Below are 12534 nucleotides of genomic sequence, written 5' to 3'. Positions count from 1 at the left end.
TCTGAAAGAGAGGTGTGAATTGTTCAGCAGTCACATTTTGTATACACATTGACACATCAATTGGAGAACAAGACCACAACGTTGCTTTGACACCAAGTGGGTCAGGGTTTCTGCACAGATGAACCTAGTGTACGGGGCTTTGCTTTTTGGTTTGTGGAGGGTTTTGGGGTCTTTCTTTTTTTTGGTAACTAGTGAAAATAAGTCAAAATGCTCTGTTTGAAGTCCAGATCACACTGTAAGTACTTGAACAGTGAAAGCATTTGCCAGTTTTATGTTTAGAGACAGAATTGCCAGGGCTTGGAGCGAACTGTATGGGCCTGGCCTCTTCCCTTCCCTAGTAAAACTTCTGACAGTAGCTTGACTATGAAGTCTGTTTGTCCAAGGAGCTCAGGTCCCAAATTGCACTCCTCTCTCCCCTCTGCGTTTATCCGATCAGGTCCCTGCAGGGCTCTTTCCCACTAGGTTCTTCATCCAGGTATCCCCCTGACATTGCATTCAGGGGTTGTTGCAGTGACACCAAATGAGAACTTTTGCAGTGTGATGTTTCCATAGATAAGATTATTGCACTACATATCTAATACAGGCTTCTAATTACTTCTGAGGAGTGATACAAAAGGGATTTACCACTTAAGGCCTTTTTGTGATACCTAACAGCTGTTCACCAGACCCATTAGAGTAGAAGGGTTTAAAAAACAAAACAAAAACATCAAAAACCTGCCCAGATATGTCAAAGCCACTCTTTGACAGCCATCAAGAGGATCTAGAGCTGAGGAATGTTACAGCCATTCCCATGGGAACAGTGGGTGAGGTGATGCTGTTACCTGTTTCGGGTCCATACAAACCTGATGAGGCAGCACTAATGGGGCAAAGCAACACCTTCACAGTGATTACAATTAGTACAGGCTTCAGAACCAATACCCTGTTTCATCTGAGATTTGCAAAATAGCAGAAAGGGACAGCAAAGTAATACTACAGCAGTAAACTGAAAAGCCAACTTGCTGTGGTCACCTCTTCCAGACTGACTTAGAACTGGTGGGATAGTTTGGATGGTGGGAAGCAGAGGAAAGCACTGGGAAGGAAACTTCTCCAGAACTAGATTTCTGAAGACACAGAACCATAGAATCATAGACTCATAGAATAATTAGGGTTGGAAAGGACCTCAAGATCATCTAGTTCCAACTCCCCTGCCATGGGCAGGGACACCTCACACTAAACCATATCACCCAAGGCTTCATCCAACCATCTCTCAAAAGAAGAGGGAAGAGGAAGAGATAATTCCTGTACAAAGCACAGAACCTCTCAGCTATTCTTCATCAGTGAGATGACAACAAAGGGGCTGCTCCAGTTCATAATGCCTCTGGAAACAAAGGCAGGTTTGGGAAGAGCAAGAAGGAATATTTATCAAGTAGCACTGGGATAGGCTTGCATTTGAGCAGATGATGATGTGATGTGTCTGTGCAAAACATCCTAAGTCATGATAGGCCAAATATAAGCATATTTTGAGCTTAAAGTTCGTTGTCTTTGTGAAATGTTACTAACAGTGCTTTGTCACTTCAATGTTTTTCTCAACCAGACTGAGATGAGGTCTTGTTTTACAAGCAACTGATCTTACATCAGTCCTAGCAACAAGAAAGTGCCACGGCAAACTCCATAACAGAGACAGATGGAAGACTTCATATATTCCAGCTAAGCCTTGGGGATTTTTCTCAGGTCAGTCTTAGTAATTATTTGTCTGAATTTCACATTGATTACTGGACTATGGCAGAGCTTCAGAGTCTCCATTTATCTCCTCTAAGCTCCTTACACAGGCTGGACTGCTATGTTTTTCCCAGTTTTCTCTTACCTTCAGTGCCACTTGGTTTTGACTTGCATGTATATGGAGTATGGAGCTTGTGCTGACAAAGCCCTGCCATGTTCATGGTGGAAGGATGTTCAGCATGCTCTCTTTTCCAGTTTGGAAAAGTGCATGTGAACAAGAACCAAGTCACTGATAATGCAGAGCATGGACTTAATCAGCAGGAGTGCAAACTCTACTTTACAGTTTCACAGCTCCCTTACCTGTGCTGTGCCTCAGTCTCTGGTTAGGGAAGGGAAAGGAGCTAATGAAATCTCATGAGTGCTGAGGTTGATACAGCATTTTGCAATCCTTGTGCTGAAAGTGGCATTGATGTACAGAATTATCAGTGCAACAGAATTCCCTACTCATCACTAAAATCAGCTCCAGGACTAGGGCACTAAGACATGTAAGACTGAGATATTGGAGGCTGCTTTCACTACTCACCAGCTCACGGCAGACTGTTAAATAAGGAAAAAGCCCTCTTCAGCCAAAGTGTAGCTGGAGTAAAGAAGTGAAACACTGTTTTGAATTGCTGCGCTCAATGTCATCTGGCAACTGACTAAATTCATTTTTCTCTAGGAACCATCTGAGGAAAATAAAGTTGTACCCATTAGCAACACTGAGATTTTTACAAAGTGGGATTCTCTGACTACCTTGTAAATGTAGAAGGGTTGGGGTTAGAGAACAGAAGTGAAAAATGGAGATGAGATTACTGTAAATTGTGCGCTAGTGTCAAGTGCACAAATGGGCTGAAGTAAGAAGTGGCAGAGTTTCTGCAAGCCCTTGAAGCATTTTTCAACTGAGACAACAGCCGTGTAAACCATTTCACAGTGGCTCCTAAGCTCTAGCGAGTATTATATTACACACTGGGTGAAGAAATGTTTTCCAAGAACTGACTGGGGCACGACAGACACTTCTTGAAAGGAATACCGTGCATAGAAGGAGGTCAGTACGCCTTACTCATGGTCTTGGTTCTACGAAAGAAAGTTTGTGTGCCACAAGTAATTTTCAGTTTTCAGAAGTACATGTGAATGAAAATTCAGTTCAACAGGAGAGAAGCGAGCCTTGCTGCTCCCTGGTCTACTTTAGCTTCAACCTATTTATTCCCCCTCCCCCCCCCCCCCCCCCAAACAGTTTAGAGATATTCCTCTTTAACCTGGTTGGCATTTCCACTGTGTTTTAGCTACTGCTGAGTTTTAAGATCTCTTGCTCAGATTATCTCCAGTCTATACAGATAATATCCTCCAAACAACCCAAACTTGGTAGCAGTTCACAAGCCATTGCACAACTAACACATGTGCGTGCACACTATAACTAGTATCCTTGCACTACTTTGAGACTAACCCCCCATTTTTTTCCCCTCTAACTAGGGAGAAGCTTTAAGGTTACAAGCAGGTGGGGAAACAAATCTGAACAAGCCAGTTTGCACTAAAGGAAATAGTACAGAAGCTGAGCTGCAGTTAGAAAACTTTTGCCTTTTAACAAGTGATTCAGTTTCTTCCTTAACTACTTTGCCTTGTCTATAGTAATGTAGAATAAGTGCAAGATGCTTTTTCAACAAGGAGAAATAACTTTCTCCAACCTTATTCATTCTCAACCAATAAATGGAAAAGATGAGGTGGGAATAGTTATCTGTAGATACAGACTATGCTTTGGTGGCTTTTCTTGTTGGCTTTGAGAGCCAAATTTCAGGCAGTTTGCACATATAAATATATATAAATATTTTTGCTTACTTATGGAATGTCAGTGCAAGTTCAGGGCACCAGTTCAAAATGATGAGGGATGGTTAAGGCTAAGAAAATTAAATTAATTGCAAAGCTATAGTTTCGTCTTCTTTTTTCTCCTTTACAAAGGAGACTAAAGCATCTTCCCTGTAATAGTCAGCCACTGTGTAATCCCCTATCAACACCAATTCTAGGGAAAACTACTCAGGACCCAGTCCCTGAGGCAAAAAAATTGGAATTCATGGTTTTAGCTCAAGTAATGCACAGAAGTAACAGCATACATTAGTGGAAAATTAAACATTCCAAGGACTTGGACTGACTTCTACCTGAAAAAGAAAAGGCATTTTCTGTACAGGATGGTCGAGATCCAAGCCTTTAAGCATATATAGCAATGTAGCTATTGGCCAGGGGCTGCAGACCTCTCTCGTGGAGCTATGACAGCTGGCACATGCTATGCTGACTCCTCACAAGTGGCAAGTGGCTCCAAGGAGGTCCTGCAAACCTTCCCATATCTGCTGGGGGAATGTGCACCATACAAACAGTCTGGCATTGTGGGGAATTGCAAGGAAGTATTTGCATCGTTCACTCAAACTGTCCCATCAGCAAAGTTCAAGCCAGAACTTTTCTTACTGCCCAAATTTTGACTACCATATACATCTATAGAACATAATGAATGTGCAGCTACTCTTCCTGTTTCAATATAAGCTGGTATTGTCTGGAGGAGGGTGCAATAAGAACACTGTTTGCCTTTAGGTACCTCTGTGGAATTCCCTAGAAAAAGGAAACTGAAGGCTTATGTTGCTGAACATTGCTTTTCATTCCTTACACTGGCTCCTCTTTCCCTTTGAATACTTGACAAGAACCAGCTACCACATTCATTCAGTCTGAAGAGGGGTGGTCTTAGTTCTCTGCAAGGCCAAGAAGTCTTGAACTCGTCCTTGGGCTCCTATGCAGCTTGACATTGCCAAGGACTAGAGTGGTACAAACCCCCTCCTTCCTTTTGAGGCTTGAAGGCCTCTGTGCACAAGGCTTTGTCCTTTCTCCCACGTTTTCTTGTTGGAGACCTTGCAGACTGAGAAGCAGAATGGGATGCTTAAGAAACCCACTTCTGTACATCGTGCAGCTGGCAGGCACAGCAGGACATGTGGTACAGTCTCCAGGCTGCATTGCAAGCAGAACCATCACAGAGTTTGCTGTCCCTTAATCTCCCTGCAACCAGGTGAGATCTGCCTCTAAGCTTATTCCAAAGAAATAAGACTTTGGTGGAAATAGAAAGATGTCAGTGCAAAGATGTGCTTTGGGCTAGTCAGCAATTCACTAACCCAGGCTGGATTTTTCCCATTATGATCTACAAGCTATGCATTTGCACATCACATAATGAGGAAGCTTGGAGAGTTCTCAAATTCATGCTGATTACCCTCTATTGGCTCTTGCCAGATAGATACATATACCCTGGTGAGGATTACACTGATGAAACCAATCAATCACTCCATTCCTCTGTGAATCAACCCAAGCCATTCTTTGGTAAAACTTTTCAGATTTGGGCACCTAAAACCAACTGGTCCTCTAAGCAACATGTTTTTGCCCTGTAAGTTAATGCAATTCTTTTTGTGTCCATTACTGCTAACCTTTGGAATACAGGGTTTTCTGCTGATTGAGTTGTGGACTGAAATCAATAACATGTGGAGGGTGGCAGGGTAGTATTTCACTTCAGTATTAATTCTCCCCAGTTTCAATCATACCTCTCTCAGGATTATTTTCCAAAGCTTCAGCAGCCTTCAGATTCCACAAGCACCAAATGTGGTGTTTGAACCCTGAGCACCAGCTTATGACTATGCTTGTCCTCTACGGTGTTACTCAGAAAAGGAGAACTGTTTGGGCTTGCTCTGTTTTGGGAAGGATTAAGGTCTGGTTGCGATTGGACTACTTCCTTTTTTTGTAAAACACAATGCCATGTTATTTTGCTAAACATGTAATTCGCTTAATTACAACTACTGTGACAAGCCCTGAATTCTAATAAGAATTCCTACAGTCCACCCCACAGTGATAATGGGAAACACACTGCTATTAGTGACTTATTTTTTTCCTGCCAACTCTGTGCCAAATGAAGTCCTAAAATGGACCAAAAAAAGTCTTGACAGTTACACAAGGAAAAGAAATTGTTGTTCCTAAAAACTTAACAGTCCATTACATTAGATTTTTAAGCAACATTTAAGATACAGTTGAAATCAAGATATACTCTGATTTCTCACCTGTACACAGACCGTGGCAGTTAAGATGTGAGGCAGTATTACTTACTGGTTTACTCATCGTTTAATACTTACACAAACAAACAATGAGTAATACTGTATAAAATGTCTCATCCTGGTTAAAAAGGAAAATCAATGTAATGTATTTCCATTTTAGTTTCATTAAGATATTTAGTTTCTTCTGATTTTGCTGTGTTCTAACTGGGATCAAATTGCCTTACATTACATTAATAAAAAAAAAGAAAAAAAAAACCATAAAAGAACAGAAAAAGTCTTAACTGGTCCTCACTTCCTAGCTGCCTGCCTGTGAAGGCTGTGTTTGTCAATATGCTTGCTTCCATGTTCATGTATCTGAACTGCTTCATTTAGCACACTGGGAGGACAGCAGCATGCCTTACAGGATGGCAGACACTCCCCACCCCAGCTCATGGTGCAGACTTACATTACTTGTCCCAGAATTTAGTAACTCCAAGTAAGGTACAGAGTCTTCTGAAATGCCCTCCTAGGTCTGCTGAGCTATGTGAGGTTATGACAAGCTCTTAGCCCAAGAGGAACTTTACAAGATGACTCTGTTCAACACATAGTATTGAGATGACAACTCATATAAGTCTGTTTCTGGTGTACAGATTACCACAGGGCATTCACATATGCAATGTTGTGTCAGCTTTTCCAGTGGCACTTCCTGCAGGACATGCTTACATCCAGCTCCTACTAGAATAGAGTTTCTACCTCTCTAGTGGCATCACTTGGCATTTTTGGATGACAGCACTGGTCGTGTCACAAGTTCCTTGCTTTGTCATTCCAGGTGCAGTATCTTCTTCTGCTTACGCTCCAGCCCCTGTCTATGCCACCAAAAGCAATGCATCAATGGGAGGGTGAGGTGTCGTCCAAGCCCAGAAGCTCCTTTACAAGTCTTTCCCCAAACTGTGCACGGCTATACCTCGTCACATGGTAGGCCTCTGACATTTTGTAGAGGATGTAGGCATTGTTTATAGCGATGCTGATGGCAAACCAGAATACTTGCTGCCAAGTCTTGTTCGGTTTGTGAGAAATGAAATACCTAAAAAGCCAAGAGAGAAGGGGGGGAAAGCACTGTTCAGCCAAACACTTGCAGCTGGGATGAAAGAAATCATCCCAGGCAGAGATTTTGCAGTCCCAAAGGGGAAGAAGGCCCAGGACTTAATACCTAATGCAAGTATCATCTTAAGAGGTTTTGTACAATGTATTTGACAGCTATTTACAGTTAAGTTGCACAAATTTGGGAATGTGTAGTAGTGTCTAAAAGAAGAAACTTCCTTGCTCTCAGAAGCAAAGCCTTAGCAGCACTCTTCTCTACAGAATTCCACATAAGAGCACCGATATAGACTCCTTGAGCTTATCCATGACAAACATCCACGTGACGGGAGCTGTGGGTCTGAATCCCTTAAATTTGTAACTAAAATAAATGCCTCAGGCACACTATGTTACAGCTTAGGGAAGACTGCTGATGCTTCTCCTCTTGTTTATCTCTGTTGCAAGCAAAGAATGATTTCTGCTGCTGTCAACAGCAGGTGGGAGGATGTGGGGGTAGAGCTAGAGCGTGCAGTGCCTGTATGTGGAGCAATAAACCATAAGGCAGAACTAGAAAGGATTGACAGCCTTATATTTAGGTTGTGACTAAATCTAGGACCACTCTTTGGTCATAAGATTTTCAACTTTCCTACTTTCATTTTTTTAGTAACCATTTAATTCTACTACTTTACCTCTTTTTCATATTGATTTCCTCAGATAAGATCCCAGCATCAGTCTCCAGCAGTCACCTCCTCCTCTTTCATCTCTTCTACTGAATTCTTGCTGCCTTGCCCAGAACTGGCTGAGAAAAATCCCTGCTGCTTTTTCTCTCTTTTCAATTTTTAGTTCCTGAAATCTTCTGCACTTCTTCACTATTCCCACAGCCAAGCTTCACCACTGCTATTCTTGCTCATTTCTGTCTCTCCCTGCTACACTAAGGGCTAACATGAACGACCACAACTGTAATTCAGAGGCTAATAGACCAACATTCTGCTGTCCCAGGTCATCTAGATCAGTTTTACATCCATAACTGAACATCTTTTTCTGCTAGCTCTAGTTGGGACAGCTAATCACTGAAACACCATCTGCTGATAGGGGAGGAGAGCTGAGCTAGCCTGAGAGAGTTGTAAAGCTGGTAGACCCTTGCTCAAATCTCTGATTAAGCCTTAAATTTGAAGTGGCCAAGAACATTAGTCTGCAGGCTCACCTTCCCAACGCTTCTTCAAAGTCAAGATGCTAAGAACATAAGTCTCAAGTTTTGTTGACAGGTGAAACAACACTAGCAATGCAGCTCTTGCTCGTGCAGACCCAGCTTCTGATCATTGACTTGAAACAGGAATTTTGTTAGATATTAATACCCTGAAAGCAGGACTGGGCCCTCAGCTGCATCTCAACATGGAGTACTCAAACAATTCAGCAACAGAGAAATATACACACACATATTCTTACTTACTTGCTGTATTTGTCATCATATTTGCAGATATAGCTGAGGTGAGCAGCAAAAGCTTCAACTGCCAACGGGCATGGAATTTCTCCACTTTTTCTCTTAATTATAACTCCTGCATCAATTAGAAACATAACAGTTTGAAATCCATAGGTCTAGCAATTAAAACATATGGCTTCTATATAATCTCTATTAGAAAATAAATTTTGACAGTTTCTGACCTAAAACTGGGAAGTTCTCTGTAACAGACATGCTAATTTGATTATTTTTTTTCTTGGTAGTGCACCGACCAAGTGGAAGGGTAAGAAGAGGCATCATTTGTCAGCTGGAAATGGAGAGCCATTAGACAAAAACACTTTTACCATATGTTCAGAAAAAACCATACATGGCTGTGGACCCACAGCAGCCCCCTACAGGCAGTATTAGTCTTTCCTCTGTTGGTTCCCAATGTGTTGTAATCATGTCTAGAGCTGAGACTTGCTAATTTATGCTTTGAGTTCTAAAGGTCCCAAATGAGTCCTTTGAAATTAAATCCCTTATCTCCACCCATGGAAGGCAAGAGCAACACTGCCTTCATGCCACTGGGTGTTAACTGATAAAAAAAGGAAAATACACTAAGCAGGAGGCAACTGGTTCAACCCAGTCAAGACAGAGGTGATGCTGGTGGTGAGTTGAAGGAACCACAGCCACTGTATCTTTGCAATGAGAAGCGGCCTCCTTGCTGCTATAGGGAGCCAGAGCCCAGGTGTATGGTTAGGTTGCTCAGTGGCGCTAAGCACACATTTCTCCTCCTGTGAGTGATGCTTCCTGCTCTGCCTGGTCAGCTGGCTAGATACTTCAGCTCATCATGGGGAAAGACTACGCTGCCTGCTGCAGAAATCTGAGGTAAGGCAACAAATCCCCTGCACTTACCTACCAACCCCATTTTGCATAGGCAAAGATGTGGTGCTTAGAGCAGGTTACTCCAAGAACGAGCCCCATTCCCTCTGTCCTGGCCTTCTCCAATACTACAGCAGTATTTGTGAGTTCAACACTCTCCCAAGAAACCCCCCTACCTCTTCTCCGATTTATTATTTCTGTCCTCCATGTTTTCCCTATCCAGGGAAAGCTCCTTGTAGGAGGGAAGGTTGAATAAAAACTTACAGTATAGGAGTCTATTCCATAACTTTGGACTTTATGTCCCTCCAGGGTTTGATGGTCAACTCTCCTGGGTGTGGGACCACCTCTTGCTCAGTGTCTATGGCACACTGTCTAGTGAGGATCCCTATTTACTCCAGGTACAACACTATTTTTCTCCAGGTCTAACACAGCACAGACTTGGTTGCATCCTTTCTTGTCATTCTTTCTACATGGGTACAGTCCTGGGCTTTCTCATTTCTCAAGTCTTCAAACTCTCATTGCCCTTCTTTCACCAACTCATTTTACAGTCATCCCTAAAATGCTCCTCACGTTTTGATTACAGACTTTACCATTTCATTCCTTTAGCTGGAAGTCTCACTCAATCCATTATCTCTGTCAAGCCCCCTGTGCTGTCCTAGCTGGCGGGCTCTATTTTGAAGCAAGATGTATGACACATACTAAATGTCATGTTACAGCTGAGCCAAGCAGCAATTTATCTGCGGTCTTTAATAGTCTGATTTTACAAGAGGCCAAAATGATATCACCTCTAAATTGTTCAATATACTCTCACCTCTGCCTCCTCAAACTGGGTTTAAATGTATCCCAAGGGCTGGGAAAAAAAGCAATCAAACAAATAAATACATCTTTCATTACATTCATATACTTACTACAGTGCCTTTTTTTTTTGATCCTTTTAATGAGTCCTACAAAAATCTGTCCAGCATGAGGTAAAATGGGCTGATACACCACCAGCCTGCATCAGTGTTGCAAAATCACTTGCCATCCTACCTGGGCAGGTCAGGAAAGGGTGAGTATGCTCCTGGTGCCAGTGTTTTACAGAAAAATCCCCTCCTTTTTCCTCTTGCTTTCTTCTCTTTCCTCCCCCTCTCTACTTCTTGGAGGATTTATATTTCCTTTGCAATTTGCCTTGTATTCGCAACCCTTAAAAAAATGCAGTGGCAGGTAAGCTGGTACCATATACTACCTCTCACTTTCTATTGTATTCCATGTAACATTCCCCTGTTTTGAGAATACAAATAGCTTTACAGGCACATTGTCTTTATAGCCTTCCCTAGGCTTGTTTTGTAGGCATAGGCCACCTCTCCAGGGAAGACAAATGCCAGAGCTGGGTCATCCCTAGCTGCAGGTCTCTGTGGCAAGCAGTCCCAAGCCAGCTGACTCACCAGCACATCTGATGAGCTATTTCCCCTTCTCGTTCTCCCCTAGGATAGCTGTGTTCCTATCTCTGGCAGCACTCCAGGGAATGCACCGCCTGCGCTGTCTTTGCCTGTGTGCTGGAAGGAGTGCTGGCTGCCATGCTGCCACCACAGGCAGCCATCAGCTTTTGAGTTTGAAATGTAGTCTCACAAAGGACATATGGAAATTTCTAGTTAAAAAACCATAAGCTTCCCCATCCTGAACCATACTTTTTAACATTATGTTTACATCCTCAGACTTTCCACTTCCTGGCTAATTCCACCAGCTGATTTTTTCAGGAAACTAGACTATCACTGGACACTCCTCACTCCAGCTTCTCCTGGGCTAATAACCACACAGAGACTTACTTACATAACTGCTTCATACAATTGTGATTCCTCCACATCTCCCATCTTCTCATAAGTCACTTGTGAGATGCCAACATGACATTTTCAGCAATTTAGTCATTGCATGTGTGTCCCAAGCTTTGTTTTCTACCCTTAGCTATTGTCTATTTAGCTTTTAAGTAGAGCTGGTGGTTGGTGAGGAGAGCAGGTATGAAAGCTCTTCTTAGAAAGAAGCTACTTAAAAATATCTTGGGTTCAACAAGTTTTTGCTAAAGATGTCACTCTGCGCATTCTGTCATTCTTGTCATTCTGTGCAGCAAGTGAGGTTACTGCTTCTCCATCCTGCTTCATCTGAGGAATAGAAAAGATTGTAGCTATTTCTAGAATACAGTAATGGAGATGCTGGGAAAGGGAGCACCAGATCTGGAGTGGAAAAACAAAAATGCAGCCTTTTCCCACAGATGGGGACATTCGGGTCAGCACATACCTCACCTGCTTTAGAATAAGGGTAACTTTTTTACTCTTTGGGGGTCCCAATCCCAATCTCTTTTGGTTTCTCAGTTCTTCTGTAATACAGACACAAGGGAAAATTAACTCAAATCTTTAGGGAAATTAAAAACCCCACTGAATTTTGTTCTAGGCAGAAACTTCACGCTTGATAGCAGAGTAAGCAGGACATTTTTGCAAGACTAAAGATAAAACTCATCCTTTAGCATCTGAGATGATGTATTATGACACACTGGTTCAAAACATCTATAATAAATAACCTGCTGCATCTAAGAATAGTATTCATAGATCAGCTCTGACAAGTGTACTGCCCTCCTGGTGCCTCTGTCTTGGGTGGGATTTACACTCCAAGTAAAGGCAAGATTTACCCTCTTGACTTTCCTCTGGATTGCAATAAATAGCTCATTATTAGCTACATTCATCTCTTTTGTCATTCTGTTTTGTTTTGACCAACTCTTGCCTTACATTTTTAAGGTTTTCTCTCAGTGGCCTCCTCCACCCCTGCCAACATTTACCCAGTGCAAACACACACACCATGCGTTGTCAGGCAATCACACTGATGCCAGTTTCTGTCCTACCCTGTGTTGGTTTTGTTCCCCTTTGTGCCTTCCTCCTCTCCCATCTAATGCACGTGCATAAGCACGTTTGTGCTACAGGCTTTCCTCAAGGACGGTAGATTCCTCCTCTATATTTACATGCCTTAGAGGACACTTCGGTGGCCCACCTTTAGGGTTGTTTAAACTAGCTTTGCTGCACTGACTACGGAGATGCCAAATTAGAGGCAGGCAATCTGCTCTCCTGCCTTCCTGCCGAGTCTCCATCTGTTCCCAGCTCTCCACTAGAGACTCTCTTCTCCACAGCACCACTCTTTAAAAAGGCAGTCCCTGTTTTCTGCTCTGATTCACTGTGAACTATGTCAACTGTCCCAACCAGCATTTGGTGAGCAATGTGTTGGGCAGGTCTTGTCCATCACAAACTACCTCACACGGTCCCATGTTTGCCAAAACAAACCCAAGGTCAATCACAAGAATAACAGCACAGCCACACCTCCATGTGCTCC

General features: G+C 42.7%; 1 protein-coding gene across 1 annotated transcript in view; it reads right to left on the bottom strand.

Annotated features, from left to right (window-relative positions):
- Nucleotides 1-6368: 6368 nt before the first annotated feature.
- PGBD5 (piggyBac transposable element derived 5) overlaps nucleotides 6369-12534 on the bottom strand; it is a 63126-nt gene continuing 56960 nt past the window's right edge. Inside the window, exons 7-8 of the mRNA XM_034060978.1 lie at nucleotides 8314-8419; nucleotides 6369-6870 (exon numbers count right to left, since the gene is read on the bottom strand). Coding sequence (XP_033916869.1) covers nucleotides 6675-6870; nucleotides 8314-8419 — 302 coding nt within the window. The 3' untranslated portion in view covers nucleotides 6369-6674. The remainder of the gene's footprint in view (nucleotides 6871-8313; nucleotides 8420-12534) is intronic.

The sequence above is a fragment of the Melopsittacus undulatus genome, chromosome 3, assembly GCF_012275295.1.
Source record: "Melopsittacus undulatus isolate bMelUnd1 chromosome 3, bMelUnd1.mat.Z, whole genome shotgun sequence".
In the NCBI taxonomy this organism is placed as follows: Eukaryota; Metazoa; Chordata; class Aves; order Psittaciformes; family Psittaculidae; genus Melopsittacus; species Melopsittacus undulatus.
The sequence above is the reverse complement of the archived record's forward strand: the minus strand, read 5'-3'. Positions and strand labels throughout refer to the sequence as shown.